This window comes from Mytilus californianus, unplaced genomic scaffold, assembly GCF_021869535.1.
Source record: "Mytilus californianus isolate M0D057914Y unplaced genomic scaffold, xbMytCali1.0.p SCAF_1, whole genome shotgun sequence".
In the NCBI taxonomy this organism is placed as follows: Eukaryota; Metazoa; Mollusca; class Bivalvia; order Mytilida; family Mytilidae; genus Mytilus; species Mytilus californianus.
In genome coordinates, this window is record NW_026262581.1 from 110916723 (window position 1) to 110943583 (window position 26861).

Sequence of the window (26861 nt, forward strand, 5' to 3'; positions counted from 1 at the left end):
TAGCTTGCTGTTCGGTGTGAGCCAAGGCTCCGTGTTGAAGGCCGTACTCCGACCTATAATGGTTTACTTTTACAAATTGTGACTTGGATGGAGAGTTGTCTCATTGGCACTCATACCACATCTTCTTATATCTATAAACCTTTTTGTGGAATATAATGCTTCAATCGATTTAGTAAACCTAGTCTAGTTTAAATTACAGTTCATTCTTTGTTTATTTGTTGATTCCATGACAGACTTTAATCGATTAAAATGCCAAGTAATTTTTCACTGTTTATATTTTGTAAAATAATTCCTCTGTATTCTATCTTTAATGTTTCTTGTATGCTTTGAAGCTTCCTATGTGACCCAACTAACATAGATTCGGATTTTTCAATATTTAAAAATCATATTATTATTTTCACACCATATTTTAAAAGTTGCTATATCGTCACTAAGTTTATCACATATGTCATTAACGGAATTTGAGGAGTATTTAAGTGATACAAATCAGGCTTTGTATGATTTAGTTGAAGTGGGAGATCATTAATGTATAAAAGAAATAATAAAGGGCATAGAATACTGCCCTGCGGTACACCAAGTTTTACTTCTTTACCTGAAGATATGTTGTTGTTTAGACCTGTTTGATAAACATGATTTGAACTATTTTAAAGAAAGAGTATCAATCTTATACATTTTTAATTTTGATAATAAAATTGGATGGTTTACAATATCAAAAGCTTTTGCCACTTTTAAAACTTAAAGAGGCTGCAATTATCAAAGTTTCCCGTTTTGAGTATTTAAATAATTTAGTTAGCTTACTATGAAGAATCCACAGCACTCGTCTCAGAAAAAAATTTCCTAAATACCTTAATATAACAGGAATTTTTTTTCTGAGACAAGTGCCTGTGGAAGAATCGTATAATTAAATATTTGAGTGTAGATGTGTATATATGTATTACCAATTATGCTCCAGATTCGAACATTTATGAGCTATTTTAAATCGTTTCATCAGAGACATGTATTATAATATTACATAAAGTTATCAAAAGTCCATAATTGATACTGAATTATATATGTCCCGGATTTCATCAAATGTATTCTCTTTTGTGAAATCATGACTACTGTCGTTGTAAATATGTTTCTAGATTGACAAAAATCTGATTTAATGAAGAAAACATTTCATTATTCAGGTATTTCTTTATGGAACAATAATAAAAACAGTAACGTATATAAAATTGATATACCTGCACTAATCCTTGGTGTTCCTTTGAAAGGAAATTTATACAGAAAAGAAGAAGCTACAAGAAACAGTAACGATACCAGTTTACATCCCCTGTCCCCAATAGTTCCATCATATCATCAATTATCTTGGAAACCGCTAGTACAAATCAAGTTCATTCTTGCACTGGCCACTGTGCCACATAGGCAACATTTGATAGGGTTAGAATGTATAGTTAATTTCTCACCGATTAGGCCCTAGTTATTTTTGTCATCACATTTTTTATCTTACAAGTTGATAGTAAAGTGCCATATCATAATGCGGGCATATCATTGCATATGCGGAAATGATGGATGAAGCCTGAGGCTGAGACTTCTATAACATGTGTAATAGTACACAGGTACAAGACGAGAATTTTTTAATATGTATATATATATATAATGAATACAATCAGTAAATATACATATATATTAAAAAATCTTGTCTTGTACCTGTGTTATAGTAGTCTCAGTGGAAACTGTAAAAGACTGAAACATATAGATTAAATCTGGGACTATTATACTAACTATTTAGTATAATAGTCCCAGATTAAATCACTAAAATATGATTGCCACTAAAGTATTACCCCTTTATCACACATTGCCTGTCATTCAAATTTTAACACAGAACTACATGTCCTGAGAAACATAATCTGAAGACCACTTTTTTTCTTGTAAGGGAGCTACCATTTGATTTTTATGGGAGGGGGGGGCTAGGATGAAATTTTGTCCTTAATTTTTTTTTAGTTGTAATCTCTGTCCTGCCTTTTTATTTTTCACTCTATTCGATCCTGCCTTTTTTTTTTACAGTTTATCCTGACTTTTTTTTACCCAAATTGTCATCCTGATTTTTTTTTTGCAAGTGTCTCATCCTGCCTTTTTTTTACTCAAAACTCCTGTCCTACCTATTTTTTTCAAATTTCATCCTAGCCCCCATAAAAATCAAATTGTAGCTCCCTAAAACAGACAAGGTTATAGTTGTCTTTTTGACATTGTGTCATAGATAAAATTTATTTGTTTAGTGTATGTTTATAGGTCTTTCTGATTGAGTTAATCCATTTCAATTGATATTTTATAGTGTGTCTTTCTATGTTGTAATGTTACACTACTATTTCAGGTTAGGGTGAAGGTTGGCGCCTGTTAAAACGTTTAAACCTGCTGCATTTGTTTGCACCTGTCCTAAGTCAGGAACCTGTTTCAGTGGTTGTCATTTGTTGATGTGGTTCATAAGTGTTTCTTGTTTTTTATGTAGATTAGACTGTTGGTTTTCCTGTTTGAATTGTTTTACACTAGTCATTTTGGGGCCCTTTATACATGTAGCTTGCTGTTCGGTATGAGTCAAGGCTCCGTGTTGAAGGCCGTATTTTGACCTATAATTGTTTACTTTTTACACATTGTGACTTGGATGGAGAGTTGTCTCATTGGCACTCATACCACATATCTTCTTATTTCTAGAAGCTCTTCTTTTCTTCTTTAATCACAGAACCACTAGACGTTAAGTAACCAACAATCAAATAATCAATCACAGAAAACCATCAACATACTGATGCTTACTTTCCAGCACATGCCTGGTATAAAGCTACCAAATATATAATTTAGAAAACAAAACATAACTTTTAGAATGTTTTGTTTAATATTTTTTTTTTTAACTTTATTTATACATGTTATAAGAATAACATAATTTTTTTACTATTTTCTTTTGTTTTTGTCGAGTCTGCGACTTTTGTCGCAGAAAGCTTGACATAGGGATAGTGATCCGTCGGCGGCCGTGGCGGCGTTAGCTCACTTCTTAAAGCTTTGTATTTTAGAAGGTGGAAGACCTGTATGCTTCATACTTTGTATATAGATGCATTATGTTACGAAGTTTCCGACTGTCACATGTCCATTGTCCATGACCTCATTTTCATGGTTCAGCGACTACTTGAAAAAAAGGTTAAGATTTTTTGTAATGTTAATTTCTCTCTTATAATAAGTAATAGGATAACTATATTTGGTATGTTCGTACCTTGCAAAGTCCTAATGCTCGTCAGACAGTTTTCACTTGACCTCGACCTCATTTCATGGATCAGTGAACAAGGTTAAGTTTTGGTGGTCAAGTCCATATCTCAGATACTAGAAGCAATAGGTCTAGCATATTTGGTGTATGGAAGGACTCTAAGGTGTACATGTCCAACTGGCAGGTGTCATCTGACCTTGACCTCATTTTCATGGTTCAGTGGTTATAGTTAAGTTTTTGTGTTTTGGTCTGTTTTTCTTATACTATATGCAATAGGTCTACTATATTTGGTGTATAGAATGATTGTAAGGTGTACATGTCTAGCTGGCAGGTGTCTTCTGACCTTGACCTCATTTTCATGGTTCAGTGGTCAATGTTAAATTTTTTGAGTTTTGGTCTTTTTTTCTAATACTATATGCAATAGGTCAACTATATTTGGTGTATGGAAATATTTTATGCTGTACATGTCAGTCTGGCCGGTTTTATTTGACCTTGACCTCATTTTCACGGTTCATTGCTCAGTGTTAAGTTTTTGTGTTTTGGTCTGTTTTTCTATTACTATAAGCAATAGGTCAACTATATTTGTTGTATGGAAGGATTGCAAGATGTACATGTCTGCCTGGCATGGTTTATCTGACCTTGACCTAATTTTCATGGTTCATTAGTCAATGTTTAGTTTTCTTTGTTAAGTCTGTATCTTAGAAACTATAAGCAATAGGTCAACTATATTTAGTGTATTGAATGATTGTAAGGTGTACATGTATTTCTTGTTTGGTTTATATGACCTTGACCTCATTTTCTTGGATCATGTTAAGTTTATGTGATAGTTGTAGTAAAGCTTTATATTTAGAACTATCAACATAATATCAATGATTAGTAAAGAAGGCGAGACATTTCAGCGTGTGCACTCTTGTTAGAATTACATTTGTATGGTTTTCAATTTTTTTTTATTAAGATAATAGCAGGTAATCTGTTTTCTGCTCTTTTCTGGGTTGTTGTCTCTGACACATTCCCCATTTCCATTCTCAATTTTATTGCAGGTGTGTAAGTATTGAGGAGCACCTCATTAGTGAGGGCATTCTTGAAATTTTCTAAAGAAGCATTTTTGGTAATTTCTGTAGCTACACAACAGCCCGTGTGGATTTTGCTTTTTCCACCGGCCCACCATGGGCAGTCCACCCGTGCCCACTCTAGCTATAATCTCTTTTTTGTAAAAATATTGATTACAAATGCTTATCTGCTTTTTTCAAGTGATTGTACTTGCAAGTCTTTAGATGAAACAAAAGAAATTGAATGCCCACTCCTACAGGTGGGGAGAGTGGACAAGGTACAAATTTTGCCCACCTGGTGCCCACTCCCATGGTGGGCCGGTGGACAAAGCAAAATCCACCCGAGCTGTAGTGTATTTAATTCCAGTCTTTAAATAAAAATGGCTTTAGAAAAGCAAGAATATTTAAAACTTTCTGAGTGTCTTTGTTGCTGCATGGCACTGTGCTGCTTGATCTAGTGATCTTATGTTTTAATTTGTGCGAGGGTCCTAAACAGTGCAGCAAAATTTTTATTAAGGCCTTTAATATTAATGTTTTTTAAGGGATTTCCTTAATTATTTCTGATTGTACCTTTAAATTTCTTTGGATAAAACACAGAGATTTGTTTGCTTTCATTGCAGTTTGCTGGATGTGCATGTTTCTATTTAGGTTACATGAAAGTGTATACATGTACCTACAAATGTAGGTATTTTGCATTTTTGAGGTTCTTATATGTAGCCGTGCTTGTTATAGTTAGAGTAAACTGGAATTCTCTAAGTTGATATTAATATTGCATATTATTACACTTGTGAGGATGGAATGACATAATCCAGTCTTGTTCCCATTGTCATGATTGTATAGCAGGTTCAAGATTGTCTTGGAGTATGAGGCAGTCTTTTGTGATTTTATTGACTGGTAGATTATACTGATATCTGCAAAGAGTCTATTATGGCTGTGTTTTGGGTAGTTAAGGTTGATCTTTTATGTAAATTTAGAAAGATATTGGTTTGACGGGGCCTTTGGTGTCATCAACAATAAGGTTCATTCTGTGGTTAAAATTTTTAGATGTAAATAACTTTTGACAACCCTTCATGGAATTTTATGAAACTTGACAAGATTTTTGTCTTGCCTCTAAGAAGTTGACTTTATCTGCATTTCCACTAAAGATAATTGTATCTCAAACTGTTCTATTCCCTTCTCTGCACCACCTTTTCTTTTAGTGCATTTGGAAAGTCAAAGCAGTTCTGTTTGATTTATTGATCTTCCATTGGATTTTGTGGATTCCAATCGTCCAGAACTCTCCAATCAAGCAAACTTTTTAATCATAAGACAAATAGGTTTAAAGACTTTCAAGAATTAACTCTTATCATTATATTTCAATGATGATAATGAACATGTCAAAGGCTCATTTATTTATAATTTTTATATTGAAATGAAAAAACTCAAATTAGTATCTAGCGATATCTAAAACTGTAAATTCAGAAATTTTTGTGATGTTTTTATTATTGCGAAAAATGCGACAGGGTAATAATTGCAATAATTTAAACTCGCATTTTGAAATTTTTGATATGAATTAAACAGGGTTTTTCTCAATATCGCAAAAATTAAAATCGCATTGCAGTCTAAAATAACAAAATCGCAATAATAAATGCACGCAATAATTTCTGAATTTACAGTAAACCTTTAATTATCACACATAAAGATATCAATATAACCCTTGACTGAATTCTGTATCACACCCCTAGTAAATCACTTGACCCATATCATCACACAAGATGATATATATACAATGTATATTTCGGTCTGACTGAAAAATAATTATCAGATGACCCATATTATCAGCTGTTGCTGGAATTTTGCATCCCATCCCTAGTAAATCACATGTTGATATTCATGTCAGTGATGACTGATCTAGTTCACAAATTTTTGATTAATTTTATCTCTGGAATTACAAAAGCTATACATATTTTTTATAAATTTAATGCAGTTCTAAATGCATACAAACTTTTATAAAAATCTGAAATTATGACTAAATTATATGTATTCTTTGTCTAAAGTTTTTGGTTTAGGTCTGTATCTATGAACTTATACACGGCTGATGTAACTATTTCATATTTATTGTGAATTCATTGCATTTACATGTACCCTGTGCACATTAAAGGTTTCTTAAGACCTAAGTTTGAAAATTCAATTCCCATGATTGCCACTGGATGTTAAGCAACCAACAATCAAATCAATCAATCATTTCCCATGAAAATAATGCAGAGACATTTAAGTGTGTCAGCTGTTGTTAATATTGAAATCATTTTAGATATTTCCTTTGTAACTACTCTTCTAATGTGATTCAAATTTCATGACAGATATGGTTAATTACCTACATTTTGACTTACATGTTCTATTATATATAAAATGAGTGAATTCTTTTACAGATCAATATATAAAACATGGCTTTATGGGTATGGATAGTCACACTACTGTTTGTTACTGGTATTATAGCCACCCATCACTGGGATGAAAATGGTTATGTATTGTTCTGTCTGTGTATGGGTAAGTTTGTTTACTATAAAAATGGATATGTATTTTTCTGTCTGTGTATGGGTAAGTTTGTTTACTATGAAAATGGATATGTATTTTTCTGTCTGTGTATGGGAAAGTTTGTTTACTATGAAAATGATTATGTATTTTTCTGTCTGTGTATGGAAAAGTTTGTTTACTATGAAAATGGTTATGTATTTTTCTGTCTGTGTATGGGTAAGTTTGTTTACTATAAAAATGGTTATGTATTTTTCTGTCTGTGTATGGGAAAGTTTGTTTACTATGAAAATGGCCATCTATTTTTCTGTCTGTGTATGTGTAAGTTTGTTTACTATGAAAATGGCCATGTATTTTTCTGTCTGTGTATGGGTAAGTTTGTTTACTATGAAAATGGTTATGTATTTTTCTGTCTGTGTATGGGAAAGTTTTTTTACTTGGTTATGTATTTTTCTGTCTGTGTATGGGTAAGTTTGTTTACTATGAAAATGGTTATGTATTTTTCTGTCTGTGTATGGGTAAGTTTGTTTACCATGAAAATGGTTATGTATTTTTATGTCTGTGTATGGGTAAGTTTGTTTACCATGAAAATGGTTATGTATTTTTCTGTCTGTGTATGGGTAATTAAGTTTGTTTACTTGGTTATGTGTATTTTCTGTTTGTGTATGGGTAAGTTTGTTTACTATGAAAATGGCTATGTATTTTTCTGTCTTTGTATGTGTAAGTTGTCTTACAATGAATCACTAATTTGTATGTTTCTATACTCAGCTGAGACTACTGCTTTAGTAGACTCTTCTATACTGATGGGCTTTATTTAACAGTACAGGTAAGTCTGATGACTTAAAAGATATTATATTGTTTACATTCTATATAGTCTGTACTCTTCTGTAAATTTTAGATTATCAAAGGATTACAAAAGGCTTTTAGGATGACTGATGTGCAGTTTTCAATAAGGAGGTCAAAGTTTTGTTGAGTTTTAATGACATAGAATGACAAGAAATTATTTAAGTCTTGATAATTCAGAAATCAGAGGAGCTTGGTACACCATATTTTTTAATAGGCATATGATCCTTAGTTTCTGTCAGTAGTTATTGACCTCATATTAATGGTTCAGCCATTGCAGTCAGCATTCAGTTGTTCTGATTAGGTCAGTATTTTAGTTACCATAAGTAACAAATTCACTCAATTGAATTATTGTAAGGTAAACATGTGTCTCTGGCAGCAGTCATTTGACCTCATTCCATTGTTCATTGGTCTTCATAAAGGTTATATTTTTGATACTGTCTTTGTCAACCATTCAACATGGATGCAAGATGTCTAACATCTATACACCCATATAAGAATTTGTATTAGATAGAGCAAATCTGACAGTGAGAAAAATGTTCTAAATGTCAAGAAACACATTATTCTGTTTCTTCCAAAATGAACAGTATAGGTGTTATTCCCCTTAATAGGAAATGTTTCAACAATTTTAACTTTTTTGCCTATAAATAGAATAAATAGTTTGGCAAGGTGAGCAGTTCAGGCTTTTAGGAACCTCAACTTTTCAGTATGCTACTGTTGAACAGTATAAAAAAATACTTCAAAAATAAGAGATTTTGTTAAAGTTTTGGCTTAAGATTCCAATCCATAAATGCTATCTCCAAATAATTCATATGTGATAGAAATTAAGAATAAAAGGATGTGTGATAAACCTCAATGAGACAGTAACCCAATGACGAAAACATCTTAAAGTACAACCTTCAACAATAGACAACTGTTTTAACAATGTGTCAAGCTCTAAATCAGCCAGAGCTGTAGATGTGCATAAAGTATAAAACACCATCATCTATAACCTACTTTTTGTCAGGTAAATCACCCTTTGATGTAACAATAAAATAGATTTTAAGTAAAGCAGATTAATTGGGAAATAATTAATGGGGCATAAATTTATATTGAAGGCCCTTTATGCTTAATATTTTACCACTAGAGATATTGAAGGGTAAAATATCGGCATAAAAGGCCAACCCCTGGTTAAATCAATATAAATTCAAGCCCCTATTAATTGTTTGCATTTCTAATAGGACAAAGACAGCAATTCTTTTGAATTGAAGCGCTTAAAGTGGAGGGCAGCCTCTAGAGGCAAGTATTTGCTGTTCCTGTAATTGAACACACTATTTAATTCAGTTTTCTTCGTCTTTTACGTCTTTTACATCAATAAAAAAGACGTAAAAGACGGAGAAAACTGAATTAATGACAAGCTTAAACAAATTACAATAACATACTTAAACAAATTTTGATAAAGTAAAATGACCATGAAAATGAATTATTGTATGCGTTTCTGTCGGAAAAGAAGGAATTAATCTTTGTTACACTGTCCAATGAAGAAGGTTGGATGTGCATTCCTTCCAAAAAAGTATTTGTCTATTCAAACCACAAAAAATATTTTATACCTATATCGGTTTCATTTGTATAGTAACTTGAACTTGATTTCTGAACAAATTTTAAAAATCTTACTTTTATTTAAGAAAATGGGCTTTCATTTCGATGGTTAATGTTTCAATTTTCTGAGGACTTTTACATTCATGGGTTTTCGGGTAGAAGGCTTATATTCTGACATCACAGTTAAGAGTCAATCGTTCAGTGACGTCGTTTACACAGATTGATCTCGGGTAACTCATTCATAAACAGCAAAAGACGTGGAAGTATGATTTGAACAGCCCAAACAAATCCTGACGTTGCAGATCAGCTGGCATACAGTAGTTTTGTATTTTACCAAGAATGTGTACTCAAAGATTTTGTAAAACATCATATTAGAATACTATTTTAATCAAATACACTTGCATATATCCTAAGTCCTAAAATCTAGGAAAATTTATAAATTGTTGGCCTGTACAATTTGAAGTAAAAAAAGGTAAGATATAATTTTTAAACAGTGGATAAGACGTTAAGATAGTATTTTCTGTAATTGAATATAATTCAATGCAAGCTTTGTACTCGTATCAAAGATGATTTCACACACTTTTTTTAAATATACATTGTACAAAAGGGAGATAATTAAATCTCAGTTAAAAAAAATTGGATCAGTTGACATTCACAAGCTTTATATTTCAATTTTGATCATGTGTCTGTTAAATGACAAAATTCTGCTATCATAAGATTTACAATAGTTAGAGATTTTTAACCAAGATGCATGTAGATACTTTTCATTATTTGAAAAGAGAACTTCCAAAAACTACTTTGAAGAAATTTGATAAAGAAATGATTTACTGTAATAATTACCGTGTACTGATATGCTGGATTTCTTTTATGACCAAGTAAAATGGGCTGACTCACAGCATCAAGGGAGTGTTGATTGTTTTTATCTCAACCCTCCCCCTTTTGATCTAGACAAATGGAATAATTGAATCTCAAAGGTACTGAAAAAGATATGATAAAATCAGTACAGGAAAAACTTTTAATTCTATACTGGTTTTATAATAATATTAAAATAAAAGTGCAAGCATAAATACAATTAACAAAAGTAACAAATTGGTGATTCTAACATAAAAGTGTACTTAGAATATTTGCAATGTTAAACTTTATTTGTCACTGTAATTCATATTTATGTCATATCCCTTTTATAACTAGCCAAATACTTATAGTAGAATCAAAGAGCAATTGTAGGTGGTATATACTAGTTCAAAGTTGCTTGTTGTTGTTTGAAGGTGGTCTCAGACTGTCTTTTATTTAAAATATTGTTTTACAATCTTGACTTAAAATATTATGAAGGAAGAGAATGTTACTTATGATTTTAATTATTTCTTTATTTTCCAATTTATGATTTCATTGTTTGATCTAATAGGCTTGAAGAAAATTGATAGAACTACATTATTTAAAAGAAGAAGAATAATTGTATTGACAATACTTGTCTACTGGATACATGTTTAGCAAATAGTATTTATTTGGTTATTTTTTTTATATGAATGATTGATTTAATTTGTTTTGTTGGGACAATGAGTATGATTAACATTATTTGTTATATACACAGGAAGATTTGGTAATCAGGCAGACCATTTTCTCGGAGGATTATCATTTACTAAGGCAGTCAATCGTACTCTTGTTTTACCAGCATTTAGAACATATGTAAGGCCAGTATTGATTAGCTGTTTGATAAAAATCTTTAACACTGATGTGATACCAATTATTTAACCTATGTAAGTGTTAATGAAAGAAAGTTTTTGTGATAAAATCATTGTTTGAAATAACATTTTATTGAAAACTTGCTTATCAATGGGGATATTCATTTGACATTTTTATAAGATATGAGGAAGCATAAGGCCTACATATCGATTTTAAGTTTGTTTGTTTTATAGATTGTTAAGCAATGCTTACTATTGAAAGAACACCAGATTTCTAATAAGCTGTGTTTTTTTGTTTTTTTTTATTGTCATATTGAAACATCATTTTTCATTCTAATTATTTTATAGACTGCTATGATAAGACATAACATAACTGACATATTGTTCTTTATTTTTGTAGTTTATTTTGTAGTTGCCTCCCTTTCCATATGAAAACAAAATGTATACAATTTCTTCTTTTATCCAGATAAACGTACCATTTGATGAATGGTTTAAAGTGGAACCATTAGAAGAATATCACAGAGTTATATTAGCAGAAGACTTTATGGCAGAACTTGCCTCTGAACACTGGCCTGTAGGGAAAAGAACTGGATTTTGTTATGCACCAAGGGGTGGAACTTGTGAAATGAAGAATGGTATTAACTACATGATTAAGAATGAATTTCCAAAATATTGACTGTATATTACATGGTTATTACACTAATATTTGGGAATATTTAATGAATGGCTGTAATATTTTTTCTGTCTATGAAGAAATAACATCCAAAATGTGGTGCATACTGAATAACCCGCGTAGCGGGTTATTTTAAAGTGTGCACCACATTTTTTATGTAAAAACAGAAAAAATATTACAGTCATTTCTTATAATTTAATTCTAAATTCCATTTTAAACCTGAGTAAACCATGAAAAAACGTTGATGACGTCACGGTCACATGACAAAATTATGTCTATGAGCTGATAAACAAAACAACGTCAGCCAATCAGAAGACGCGTTACATCCAAAATTAAATTATTAAATGAGTGATATTATTCACCAATATTTGTGCTATAAACCTTTAATTGTATGGCAAATCTTTTAAAATGACAACAATACCCCATTTAATTACTGTGAATGTCTTTGTTTTAAAGCCACATTACATTAATTTCATACCATGGAATATTTACTATTGGTAACATTCCTCAGTGACTATTAAATTGTTGTACAGTGAAACTTGTCTCAACCCTATCCTGACAACCAGAAACCTGTCTAAACCAGACTGACTCCAAAGTCCCTTTATACAGTCATCAATATTTTCATTTGTATATTATGATTATGATATATTATGTATTTTAAACCTGTATATTCTTAACAAATTTTTTAGTCCTTGAGATGGTTTCATTGTATAATTGTACAGTTTGTACTTTTAAATTGAAAGTCTTGTTGTTAAACCACACTGTACTCATTTTTAAGATGACATGGTTCATGAAAAAATAAACAAAAAAGTATATTATCATTAATTTATTACAGTGAAAGTTTGAAAAAAAAAACAATTTAAAAAACCTACAAACAAATGATTATTCCACAAAATTGTACTCATCCAATATACATGATGACAAAGTAGTTTAAAAATGATGAACTCTAAACAAAAAAAAAATTCACAGTCTTAATAGGTGTGATGAATGAATAATGAAGTAAACTCTCAACTGTGTGACCCACATCACAGGTAAATAAGTGAAAGGGGATATGGTTTTCTATTACAAAAATTGGAACATTTAACAAAAGAACTTCCTGACACTAAGGGCAAGTGAAACATATATGAAAGTGAAAGGATATTTTATACCATACTTTAGGAAGGTCATTTTTACAAATGAAATAAACATTGAATTCCATTTTATCTGTGGAAAATTTAATTTTTGTTCTATACTTTCCATGATCATAATAATTGATATGAAGGCAAAACAGCCTGATTTTATATACATCCTTGTTCTTTGTGGATATTTATTTGATTTATCTTTTGATGGGTCAGGAGACAGGATCTTACCTTTACAGGCTAAACATCTGTAAACAATCAAAATTGGCATTCTTTTAGCATAGTTTTATAACAGTATACTGTAAATTCAGCAATCATTGAGATGTTTTTGTTAGTGCATAAAATGCGAAAGCATCAGGTTTACAATAATAAAAACTCGCATTCATAATTTCAGTTGCGATTTTCCTTCATAAAAGTTTGAAATCACATCAATTAGATTTCATATTTTTGCCAGAGGTCAAGGATATGCAATAAAAAATGCAGGCATTAATTTCTGAGTTTACAATAATCAGATGTTTTAATACTGAGTTGTATATTTTGTAGGTAATCCATTCACCAACTTCTGGGATGAATATGGTGTTGATTTTGATGAGATTCACCCACTACAAGCATACTATGCTGACACACAGAATTTTATGGATGTGTAAGTTTGCAAAAATAATTTAAGAAAGAGTGAAACTGACAAACAAATATTTTATTGACAATGATTGCACCCAGAATGAGCAGAATAATTACAATAATAGTTTTAAACATTTTATAAAAGTTAAGCATTTAAGTTTGCCATGGTAATAGAGGAACTTCTGATAGGAAATGTTTCAGAGATAAAGTTTTCAGAGTAAACACATGCATAAAGATTTTATATATACATTTATTTATCTAATTCTTATTCGATTTATACTATTCCCAATCATTTGATTATTTTTTGCCTTGCCTTCTATTAAAGTCGCAGAATGCGAGACACAGGGATTACAATCTGGCGGCCATGGCGTAAACTATTTGTTAAAAGCTTTATTTTTGAGAAGGAAGAAGACCTGAATGCTTCATACCTTGTAAACAGATACCTTATGTTACAAAGTTTCCATCTGTCATATGTCCATTGTCCTTGACCTCATTTTCATGGTTCAGCGACTGCTTGAACAAATATTTTTTATGTCATGTGAATTTCTCAATTATTATGAGTAATAAGATAGCTATATTTGGTATATGGGTTCCTTGCAATGCCTACATGTCTGTCATACAGGGTTCACCTGATGTCGACCTCATTTCATGGATCAGTGATCAAGGTTAAAGTTTGGTGGTCAAGTCCGTATCTCAGATACTAAAAGTGATAAGTCAACTATGTTTGGTGTATAGAATGATTGTAAGGTGTACATGTCAGACTGGCAGGTCACCTCAAAAGCTAACCAAACCTTTAAAAAGACTTATTCGGAAAGGATATAGTTACGATACTGTTGTCAAGTCATTAAGGATTGCATATTCTGGTATTAATATTGATTCACTCATAGGGTCTTTGCATCGGAAATAAACACATTTATTCTAAAACCAGTTGTTGGCATGATACGGGTTATGTTCTTCTCATATATTTTATGATGGTATGATACTAAACCCCTAACGGGAGGGATTGTACTTGATTTTCATATGATGAAGACATAATCTTTCAATCAGTTTTATTGAGGTCTGGAGCTGGTATGTCAGTAACTGCTAGTAGTCCTTTGTTCATTTATGTATCATTGTCATTTTGCTTAGTTTCTTTTGTTACCTATTCTGACATCAGACTCGGACTTCTTTTAAACTGAGTTTTACTGTGCCCATTGCTATGTGTTTCTTTATTCTACATTGGCTAGAGGTATAGGGGGAGGGTTGAGATCTCTCAAAACATGCTTAACACCGCCTCATTTTTGCGCCTGTCCCAAGTCAGGAGCCTCTGGCCTTTGTTAGTCTTGTATGTTTTTTAATTTTAGTTCATTTATATGTTTTGGAGTTTAGTGTGACGTCCATTTTCACTGAACTAGTACACAATTTTATTAAGGGGCCAACTGAGGACCACCTCAGTGCGGGATTTTCTCGATGCGTTGAAGACCCATTGGTGGCCTTCGGCTGTTGTCTGCTCTTTGGTCGGGTTGTTGTCTCTTTGACATATTTCCCATTTCCATTCTCAATTTTATTCATCTGACCATGACCTTTATTTTATGGTTCATTGATTAATGTTAATTTTTTGTGGTTCAGGCTATTTCTCAGGAATTTTAAGCAAAAGGGTCACTGTATTTGGTGTATGGAATGATTGTAAGGTGTACATGCCTGTCTGACAGGTTTCATTTGAGCTTCCAGACAGGCATGTACACCTTACAATCATTCCATACACCAAATATAGTGACCCTTTTGCTTAATTTTCCTGAGAAATAGCCTCATTTTCATGGTTTATTGGCCAATGTTAATTTTTTTTATGGTTTTGTCAGTTTATTGGGTACAATAAGCAAAAGGTCAACTATATTTGATGTATGGAATGATTGTAAGGTGTACATGTCTGTCTGGCATGGTTCATTTGACCTTGACCTCATCATTATTATTCAATTATGATTTAGAAATAAGCAGGCTAGACATTTCAGCGTGTGCACTCTGACCATGACCTTTATTTTATGGTTCATTGATTAATGTTTATTTTTTGTGGTTCAGGCTATTTCTCAGGAATTTAAAGCAAAAGTTTCACTATATTTGGTGTATGGAATGATTGTAAGGTGTACATGCCTGTCTGGCAGGTTTCATATGAGTTTCCAGACAGGCATGTACACCTTACAATCATTCCATACACAAAATATAGAAACCCTTTTGCTTAAAATTCCTGAGAAATAGCCTCATTTTCATGGTTTATTGCCCAATGTTAATTTTTCATGGTTTTGTCAGTTTATTGGGTACAATAAGCAAAAGGTCAACTATATTTGATGTATGGAATGATTCTAAGGTGTACATGTCTGTCTGGCAGGGTTCATATGACTTTGATCTCATTTTCATGATTTAATGGTCAATGTTAAGTTTTGTGGATTAATCTGTTATTCAGGTACTATTAGCAATAGGACCACTATATTTGGTGTATGGACTGATTGCACGGTGTACATGTCTGTCTGGCATGATTCATTTGACCTTGACCTCATCATTATTATTCAATTATGATTTAAAAATTAGCTGGCTAGACATTTTAGCATGTGCACTCTTGTTTATAATAAACCTGTGGTTTATTTGATCTCAGTTCTTCATTGGTCAAAACTCAATTATGACGTCAAATTTTCTTGCTATATTCTGAATTTCCTATTCTGAGTCACAAAAAAGTGACCATGCCTGATGACATCATATATAAAGAACACATGCTTTTGCAGATTACTGAAAATTTGTCTCCATATTGTCTAAAAATCATAAGAGAATCAGATTCCACCACTGAATCTTGTGTAATACAATATTCTCCACTCTGGACAGTTAAAATTTTCAACATTTAAAAAACCTCAAGAGGAGAAATATCGTATCATACTTGATGCAGTGGTAGAATCTGTATAGATCTTGACTTTTATTATCTTTGGTTAAGGTATCCACCTGAGAAGTATCCAGTGCTTGCTTTGCGAGGTGCCCCAGCAGTTTTCCCTGTGGCAGAAAAAGATGTTCCACTACAAAAATATCTACAGTGGTCAGATAAGATACAGGACGAGATAGATCATCATATTCACAAACTTTTCAACAATGATCTGTATGTTGGTATACATCTACGCAATGGAGCAGATTGGATAAAATATGATTGTATTATAAAGATCAACAAAATATAAAATAGGTTACTTTAGATTCATTATTATTCGTTGGATTTAACTTAACTTTCAATTGTTAATACTGTAAATTCAGAAATTATTGTGAGGTTTTTATTAATGCGAATAATGCGACTCCTTGAGTATCACAAAAATAAAAACTCGCATTCTGATATCTGTTATGTATATCTGTATAAAGCTTTTCCTAAAAGCGCAATGATTAAACTCGCATTTTTGTTCATTCTTGAAAAATAGCAATAATAAATGCACGCAATAATTTCTAAATTTACAGTATTATTTTCTCTGAAACTAAACAGACCAATTTTAATCAACCTAAGACTGAATATTGTGTGGAAGTCCCGGTATGTAAACTCTTCATTTTGTCTCTTTCTATCAAAAACTTGCCTGTGACGAGCAGTTTTGAAGTTATTATTCCATTTTTTTCACTTGTGAAACAACAGAGCTAAATCGGTTGAAAATATTACAAGAACAATGATTTAGGGACTTTTTGCTAAGGTTTCTTGATGATTAGATACCTAAAGGCAATGATGCCACCTAGGTTTTACTTGAACCCAATGGGAAGTCATATTTTCATTCTCTTCTCTAAAAGTATGTGGCAAATTGGAATCAATCAAGATCGGAATAATGTATGCAAGATTCTTTTAAAAAAAAAATCTTATTTTGTTTAGAATAGATGAAAAAAACAATATAGAGCATTTATAGCTGTCATAAGGAGATTATGTCAGACAGACTGTTGTCAGATAACCTTGATCGAAATAATACTCCCCATCTAGAGACCTTTGACCCAACTTGTATTTCATGAATTGTTGTTTTTATTTTATAGGAAAGAGCATGTGAACATGCCAAAGATCAGATAAGATACATGGCATCACCACAATGTCTTGGATATAAAAATTATGAAAAACTACCAGCAAATCTCTGCTATCCATCCACAACAGAAGTTTTAAGGTAACGTACCATAAAGGTATTAATGAAGTGTCATTCTCTCCCCTGGTCATAAATACATCCATGTCATTTGATATTTGAAACTTTTGTGTACTTAATGTTTCTTGTATCTTATTTTTCTATCATTTTCCCCCATCCAATCACGATCTTGTGATGCCTTTTAACAAAGATTATAGAAATTCCATCCCAATACAGAGAACAATAAACAACTTACTAAATATCAGTAGTGAAGGGATTAAGGGAAAGTATATGTAATTTAGCTATATTTCAGTTTTTATTAAATTTTATATGCATTTGAACTCATTGAAATACATATATTGACAAAATGATATATGTTGCATTTATACTTTCAGAGCTATAATCAATTGAAATTTTGTACAGTGTATCTATAAATGTATAAAATGCACATAAGGAATGGCGAACAAATGCATCCTGTTCTACGGGTTTCATTTAAAAGTGATATGCTATGAACATTTATTTTAAAATAATCAAATATATATGTGGTCACTATATTCCTTTTTTTCAGTAAGGTTAATTACTAGTCTTTTTATGTAGATTGAGTATAAACCACCTAAATTAAAAATGTTAACCTACTTTAACCATTACTTTAACCTGATATGAGACAGACAGACTTACAGATGGAGGGATGTACACACACACCAGAAAAACATAACGCCACTCTACAAAATCAGTTTTCATGTTGTAAAATGGTACTTTTCATTTACGGCTATTCCAGAAAAAAAATGTATGGAGGGGGTGGAAGGCAGTTTGTTTCAGCACCTGCCGCCTAGATAATTGTAATTGAAAATCATTGTGCATTATAGTGTGAAAAGTTGCTCTGATACCCATGTATTATTAATATAAAGTGCCTTTCAACCCCCCCCATACATTTTTTTCTAGAATAGCACTTATTTTATACATCACAAATATTTAAATGATATAGACCACAAACCCAACCAGTGGTCCCCTGTAATTTTTCATTTCATTAATACAGAAATGTTCACAGCTATAGTTTTTTTTCAATTTTAAACAAAATTCTTTGGGCAGAATTTCAAGAAAACCAAATTTTATGTGAAACAATTTGTTATTATTAAACTTCTGATATTCATAAAAATCAGAAATACTTCCCAATGACTTTTGATTAGCCATAAGGCTGATAGATTTCCTTTATGGACATCTTTTAGAATAATCAAAACTTGGCAATCATACCACATCTCATTATTTTTATTTCAATATGTATTCTCATTTTATCTGATTTTCAGACTTACCAAAAAAGTTGTTGAAGAAACTAAAGTCAAACATTTATTCATTGCAACAGACCAGAGGAATTTAATGAATGAATTAAGAGGAGTTTTAGGTCCTGAAGTAAGTTATTTATCTTTATCTTTCTTTTGTCTCTGGACATTTATCAACCAACAATCAATTCTTTACAATATTAACAATTAATTCTAAGTTTTAGTATTCATTGGTATTCCAGAAAAGTTTTATTAGAATAGTTTGAAGATAATAAAATGAATTCTAACCCTGCCATTCTTTATGGGTCATTCCCAAGCCAGGAAACATGTGATCAGTTGGGCAAAACGACTTGTGGTGGGAAGAGGTTGTTAACTGGACTAGTAGGGCAGTAACTTCATCTGAAAAATCTTATTAGATTAACACGGCAATGATTCTTGTATAGCTATTTGTGCAATTGTTCTCTCAGAAGATTTTAAATAATATTTCTTTCATTTATCAATCTTTGTCATCAGTAAGTTCTGTTTAAATTTCTGCTTCCAAATTCAACCCAAGGATCTTAAAAAAGTCTTCATGATAGAAAGTATGTCAAAGCATCGTCAGATCCTTGTGTGCGAAGTGTGGATGTGGGATCTGTATTTTAATTAGATTGCAGTAACAGAGTTGTGCAGTACATGACCTATATTTGTTCCATGATAGCTACTTATAGTTTCAAGAAGTACTTTCTAGATATTAAGCATTGGAGACAAGATCTAATTTCTGATCCCAGATTACCATTATCTTTTGCATCTGTTGTGATTATACCTTGATAGCAAATTAGCCCACCCTTTACTGGTGCAAAATTATGAATATTGGGGATAGTCACAGCGTTCATTTTAAATTTTGTTTTGACCACAGCATAGTCACCTACATGTTTTCCAATTTTCATGGTTTACGGATTCATAATCTTGTGGATTTCACTGCTTCTGTAAGAATGATTGAAAATATACATTAAATGTTTGCTTCAAATCCCCTGCCCCCAACAAAAAAAATTATAAAAATTGGTCTTCTTCATGTTCTAATGAATCAGCAATTGTCATTGTTTTAGTTTGTTTGGGTTTTTTTCAGATCAACATTGTCCATTTAGATCCACACCTTCCTATTATAGACATTGGAATATTACAGAAATCTGAGCATTTTATAGGAAACTGTGTGTCATCTTTTACTGCATCTGTAACCAGAGATCGACTAGTAAAGGAAAAACCAACATCATTTTGGGGATATAGCTGATAGAGTCGAGTCATCAAAGAAATTCTGTTGATCATTCCAATTTCTATGTAACATTCTTCATCCTTTTGAAATACTACATGTACTATGCAACAGTGCTCTTGTATGATGGACATCATATTCATGCAATTTGCCTATGTATTCATTCGTCCATCTTTTTTCATTTAATTTATCCTTTTCAATGTAATTGATATCACTAAATTGATTTCATCTGATGAATTTGTATGAAACTCAACTACTCATACCCACATGCCCATTATGTGTATTATGTTTTTGTCCTTTAAAGAACTTTAGTGATCTTTGTTTAATTTATTTATAATAATCTAGACTGTTGATAATTTGAACTTGACATATAGTTTTGATAGTTTGTTATTATTGAGTCAATATGTTGAACTTTAGATGTCATGTCTGGTTTTATTTTTTTTGGTTGCTGTCTAAGTCAGGTATACCCCTGATATCCTACTATTTATATTTTTATTATTTAATAAGATATGTAATTTTTAAACATATTATAACATGCTTTTTCGTTATCTATTATACTATAGCGTGCACAGGGAATCTAGTCTCTCTTGGAATTTTTATATTCCTGTTATACTCAATAAGATTGATTAGGTGTAATAAATAAGGTTTATTTAAAAATGAAAATCATGAGTATAATTTGATACTTTTAATGATTTAGTGTTTGAATTTTGATTCTGGAGTTTTAAAAATGTAATATTGATTTATATATGTTAAACATAAACAAAAGATTCATTTTGATATGTTAAATTGTAATCATTTAATGAAAAAAACTGATTTAGAATACTAGAAAACATGCTGTTAAAAATGCTTAAAATAATAGTTATTTTATGTGCATTTGTTTGCTCAGTAGTAAGTGATTGAAGTGAGATGAGGTAATTTTAGTTTTATTGAAAACTTATTAGAAGAAAAATACCAGTAAGGTTGATGTCCTTGATGCTATTTGACCAGTCATATACACACTTTCAAAGATTATATCTTTATATTCATTATAGTTTCGCAGTTGGCATATAACAAATATTTTTGGACCATTTACCAAACATCAATCAAACAATTAATCAATTATAATTTCAAATTAAGGATGACAGTTTTAAATCCCGCATCCAGCGTCAAAATTTTGGTTTCTGGAAAAAAACTTTTGTCATAAGGAATATCTTTACCAAATTTGGCTTGATAATGACCCATAGAAGAATAAGATACCTATAGATTTTTTAATCAAAGGTAAATGTCAAAGAGATTGTCTTTTAAACCATATATCCAAATGATACCAAAACTGGTTTAGTATTGCCTCATGAGGTGAGGAAGACCCCTATTGATTTAGAGGTTGGTAGGATAGATGTCAAGGTCACAGCAGCTATTTAAAGACTGATATTTAGGCAAAGTATTGGTTTCTTGATGCTATCCTTTAATACCTATTGAGATGGAGAGCCATAAATCAGATATTTACCTTACTAGAAAATACACCTTGGAGTGAAAAAGACCCCTCTTGATTTGAGGTCAAAAGTCAATGTTACAACAGCAATGTACAGACTGAAATTTAGGGAAATTTTTTGTTACCCAATAGTTGACATATTTGTCATTGCAGTCATCATTAAACTCCACAAAAAATCTGTTTCTACTACTACAAATCCATTAAGATCACAACTTAGCGTATGCACCAATGGTGCTTCTGTGATTTTAAAATTCTTCTTATATGCCAAACAAAGGCATTTATGTTTCATGTACAATTTATTGTCATGTACTAACGTTGTTCTATGATTGGAAATGTTTGATATGATGTTTTATGCCTATGAAATTTTTAATTGAGGAGGTACATTTTTAATTTTATTTTCTGAAAATAAAAACTAATAAGTAACATTTACTAATTACAAACTTTTGAACTTTCAATCATGTAATTATTAGCTTAAGTGAAACAGTATCAATTGACTGGTGTAATGAAAGAAGTTCATACAAGAGCCATTTAAATGTAGGATGTTTACATGAAATCCTGTTTTATTATTTGTGTCAGAGAATCCCAGCATAGTGTATAAAATTGTTGCATTTGTAGTTCTTCATTCTTGTAATGTTTTGCTGATATTAGAATAAGTCTGGTATAAGTGCTTAACACAGGGATAGAGTCTTGGCTGCTTGGTTTTGTTTAATTTTATTGTACTCAGGTTATGTTTCCTCTGCTTTTCAAAGAAGCAGTTCAGATGGTTTATGATTGATATTATATTTTTGATGTAGTAATATATATTATGTAGTTGCATAGGAACTAACCAATTTTTATAACTTTACTCGGAATATTTTCTTTTCTTGTTAAGCTATTTGGTGTTCGATGACCATACAATGGAAATTTTTCTGTGTCTCTTTTCACAAAAAATCTTATGATAAAAATTGATCGTAAGTTATACTGAAATGTTCATGACTTACAAGTATTTTTTCTTGTAAGATTTTTTGTGAAATTAGTTCTTGATCTTATCAATTTATATACATAGTACTAAGTTTTTTAAGAAGATTTTCCTGGCTCCATGGTTTAGATCTCATATTTATTTACCTTTGTCTCATTACGTATTGTTTAAAGATGGGATTAGTATTTATCTGGTGAATGGACTCTAACCCTAACTCTTAAATTTAACCAGGATTGTTTTGTTAACGCAAATCATACAAGACAGACTTTTCCAGTGTGTTTTAGTGACATTTGGTACAGTGAAATGTCTGATTTTCCAAGGTTATTTTTCTTGACTGTGGTACTGTTAAACTTGTTTTACAGAATGCCATACCTTCATTTGATACGTAGAAGTTTTTATTTTGTATCTAGTTAATAACAGATTTTACATAACTTTTGAATGTCCCATACCTATAAAAGAATGGGTCAAGGAACTAACAGTTTCTAGCATAGTATTGTGTCCAGCATATATATTAAATACCAATATGCATATTGTCTTGTGCCAGTCAAGACAATATGCACATTAGTATTTATAATTACACCTTATGTAAGAATCCTGGGTTTTGATTGGTTGATAGCCAGTGTATTTTTCACCAATTTACTTTTATCAAATGAATATCGTTCATTTTTAACAGCGCCGGGGTATATGTAAAAAGGATATGCCTTTCTTACCCTCTCTGCCGTGGTATCGCCAAAAAATACTCTATCCGACTGGACGATTGTAATGTCACGATCATCAATGCGTTTTATGTCACGATCATCAATGCGTTTTTTACGTTAACATTCGGTGTAATTAAACAGATATAGCATGTTCTTGAGGGGTATTTGCAAAAAATATCAGTCTTGAGAATGAATTTCCCTCGCCTTACGGCTCGCGAAATTTAACATTCTCTCGACTGGTATTTTTTGCAAATACCCCTCCTTAACATGATATATCTGTTCAATATACACTTGTTTACTCTCCATTGTCAACATGCTGTAGTTGTATTATGCTGCCCTGCCATAACCCTCAATTGAATGTGAAATTTTATTCCACGTTTTTTCCAGCGATCTAGGTGGTCTGCTGTTGCTTTTCCCCTTTATTTTATATGTTGGTTGAAATCCTAATTAGCACTAATGAAATTTTCGCAAGTGAATAAAACATGCATATTTTCCTATAATGAATTGTGCAATATTTTTCTAATAATAAAATTGAGAATGGAAATAGGGAATGTGTCAAAGAGACAACAACCCGACCAAAGAGCAGAAAACTAGTTGAGACTCAATTTGGAATGTAAATATATTATTAATTCTATTGTTTTATCTTTCTGCTATTTGTTTATACTTTAATGACTTCATTGACTTTCATCTATGTATTTATGACAGATTGTGCGTGACAAAAAATTAAATAACCCGATCTTTGGCATATTTGTATAAGTGGTTCTCTAACAGCATCATTGCTGCTGCCTAGGCAAATATAACATTAGATGTCTCTCATTTTAAAACTGATTATTTTTATAATGCTATTGTTGTAACTCTTCTTGCGTATCATTAATTCCTCTGGATTTTTTAAAATCTCTTTTGGACTCAAATATGCTTGTTAACAGTCTATTGCTAAACTGATATTAGTTGTGCATTCTTCTCTGTATGTTAAGTTAGAAACCTGATCAATGGTCGTCTTTTTTATAAAAATATTTTTTATATATTTAGGTATTCAATGTTGAAAGGAAATTTGTGATTGTCTTTGTTGAATTTGCTGAAACTAAACAGTTTGACTGCTTAATGTATAAAAAGGACTCTTGTTTATTGCTTTGGACTATGTGGTGACCTTTTAAATGTCTTTTGTTGTGCCATTGATAAGCTATCCATTAATGTTCACCCCAAAACTCATTATACCCCATGCAACGGGTTGCAGAGGGTATAATGTTTTTGACCCATCCGTCTGTCTGTCCGTCTGTCCGTCCGTCAGTCCGTCAGTCCTGTTTCTTGTCATCGCAACTCCTCTCAAACCACACAACAGAATTTCACGAAACCTTTTTAGATAATAAGGACATACTATGTAGTTGTGCATATCATCAGGAAATTACGATTCAATTTTTTTTCTAGAAGTTACGCCCCTTTGAACTTATTTGCTTCAATGTACTACTGCAACAGTTTGTCATCGCAACTCCTCTGAAACCACACCACAGAATTTCATGAAACTTCGTAGATAATAAGGACATACTATGTAGATGTGCATATTGACAGGAAATTACGATTCAATTTTTTTTCTTACACTTATTTTATTTCTCCAATGACAATGTGGGGACGTGGGGTATGTGAGCGCGCTCACTAAAGTTCTTTAATTTTAGTCAGAACCTCCCTAGATACTTATGAGATACTTATAATTGTATGCTTTTATTTCTCTTTTTATCTTTAGAAGATATCTTTTATTGTTTATTTATATGTTGTGTCCTGCCTATGGCAAATGAGAGATATAAGATTGCCTTATCTACTATGAAAACTCACAAAAGACTTTAAAGTTTTTCAGCCATAATCCTTATATACACAGGCAAGACATCTCTGTGTGCTCACACTTGTTATTAGTATAGGTAGTCATTCATAAATTCAATAATTGTAATGTGGATAAGTAATCATTTATAACTTCATCTAAAGCCTTCTTTGATCTTATCTATGTAAGTTAGTTTGGTATGAATAAAAGGAGATGTGATGTAAATTTTAGTTAAGACACCACCAAAGTTGATAAAAACTTAATATCTAAGCTAGAGGTCACCACTCAAGTATGGACAAGTGCCAACATACTATGAATTGCTGGTCAAAACATGAGTTGAGTCAGTATTTTACATTGACAACCACTGTTGAGGTTTCTGATATATGGATTACACATAGATATCTCTTGGGGTTAAGTTAGTGTTGATGTTACCTTTGACATTGATCGGTGTAATAACAACAAGTACAAAGAAAAATGCAAAGCAGTAAAAGTCAGTCAAAAGGCATATTTGTTTGCTTTATTCTTTTCCTTTTCCAAGATTTAATTCTACAAATACTAGATCATTGACAGATGCCTTGTATGTACAAAATGAGGTCCTTTGAAGGTTGACATAGAAATTAATACAGGTATTACAAAGAGTCCAATAGGAACCCTCTGTAATACGATGATGATTTCTGCCAACACCTGCAAAATTACAGTTATTATTTTTATCGATAAAATCAAAATCTGACATGATCTTACAATTTACAATGTCTGATGTATCTGTATTTCAGCAGTATGGGGATGCAGAGATCATCAGTCAATGTTCAGTGATTTGCTACATAAAATAACTATTAAATATTGTTTTCATTTTTGAAATAAAATTCTATTAATGAATATATTATGTTTACTTTTATTGTTCATTCTTTAGTATTAATTAAAAATACATGAGATAAAGGTTAGTTATTATATATGCTATTTGGTTTGGGGTTTTTTTTTCAGAAGAAAATGATTTTTAGAGTTTAAGGTAGATGGGGTGTCTAAATTATAATCCATAGAATTTTTTAATAATTTGCCAAAATGTAGTTTATATCATGCTTTTTTAAAAATAATAATAAAAAGAATGGGTCACGGGGCTTATTTTCACGCTACATGTTGTGCAAAATTGACACATTTTGTATAGATTATGCATGGAAAACCCAATTTTCTGCCATAAAACGAAAACTACACCATAGAATTTTGAGACAAGATATGAGAAGATAGCTCTAATATAATGCTTTCAGATAAGAAAAAGAAAAAATGGGGTCACGGGATCCGGTTTCTTGCTACATAATAAAATAGGTAAATTCCTAACACATTCTATTGTAAAAGTAACTTTATCTGAATTATCTGCCCTTACATTTGAGTTGCCTCCCCTTATGTGGCAAAGTTGGAAAAAATTGAATCAAACAAAAGTATTCTGTTTTTTGTAAAATACAACCATAAATATGATAAAACATGTCATTTTCTATATTGAAATGAAAATTCTTACACATGAATTACCTACTACTCTCAAAATTTGCACATTTTCTTAAAGATCTAGACCGATTGTTTTCTGGTATTTCAAAATTCAAGATGGAGGAAGACACCCTATCTACCTTAATATGAAAACAGTTTTAATGAAACATCCATTTATCACATGTTACCTGATGTTGGTACAGTTTTCAAGATTTTAATGCAAATCAATTTTTCAGATGAAGCCTAAAACAAAACAAGAATGGTTTTGTTGTATGCAGAACATTATTTGTCCTTATAAGTGAATGTCTGGAAATAAATATTTTACAAGTCTCCAAATCTCATTTTTCACATTAAATGGTTTTCTTTATTTGCATCAACCAATATAACCGTACTTAAATGGATCAGTGATCAAGGTCAAAGTTACGTGATTAGGTCTGTTTCTCAAATACTATAAGCAGTGGGACAACTATATGTGGTGTATGGAATGATTGAAATGGGTACATGTCAGTCTGGCAGGTTTCATCTGACCTTGACCT

At 31.5% G+C, this 26861-nt stretch overlaps 1 protein-coding gene across 1 annotated transcript; it reads left to right on the forward strand.

Moving 5' to 3' along the window:
- The first annotated feature begins 1319 nt into the window (after window positions 1–1319).
- LOC127730733 (GDP-fucose protein O-fucosyltransferase 1-like) lies at window positions 1320–26655 on the forward strand. Its single transcript, XM_052239260.1, has 9 exons — window positions 1320–1419; window positions 6690–6807; window positions 10802–10896; window positions 11359–11527; window positions 13227–13326; window positions 16258–16454; window positions 17314–17437; window positions 18697–18799; window positions 19775–26655. The coding sequence occupies exons 2-9, from the start codon at window positions 6705–6707 to the stop codon at window positions 19934–19936; spliced, it is 1053 nt and encodes a 350-aa protein (XP_052095220.1). The 5' UTR covers window positions 1320–1419; window positions 6690–6704; the 3' UTR covers window positions 19937–26655.
- The last annotated feature ends 206 nt before the right edge of the window (window positions 26656–26861 follow it).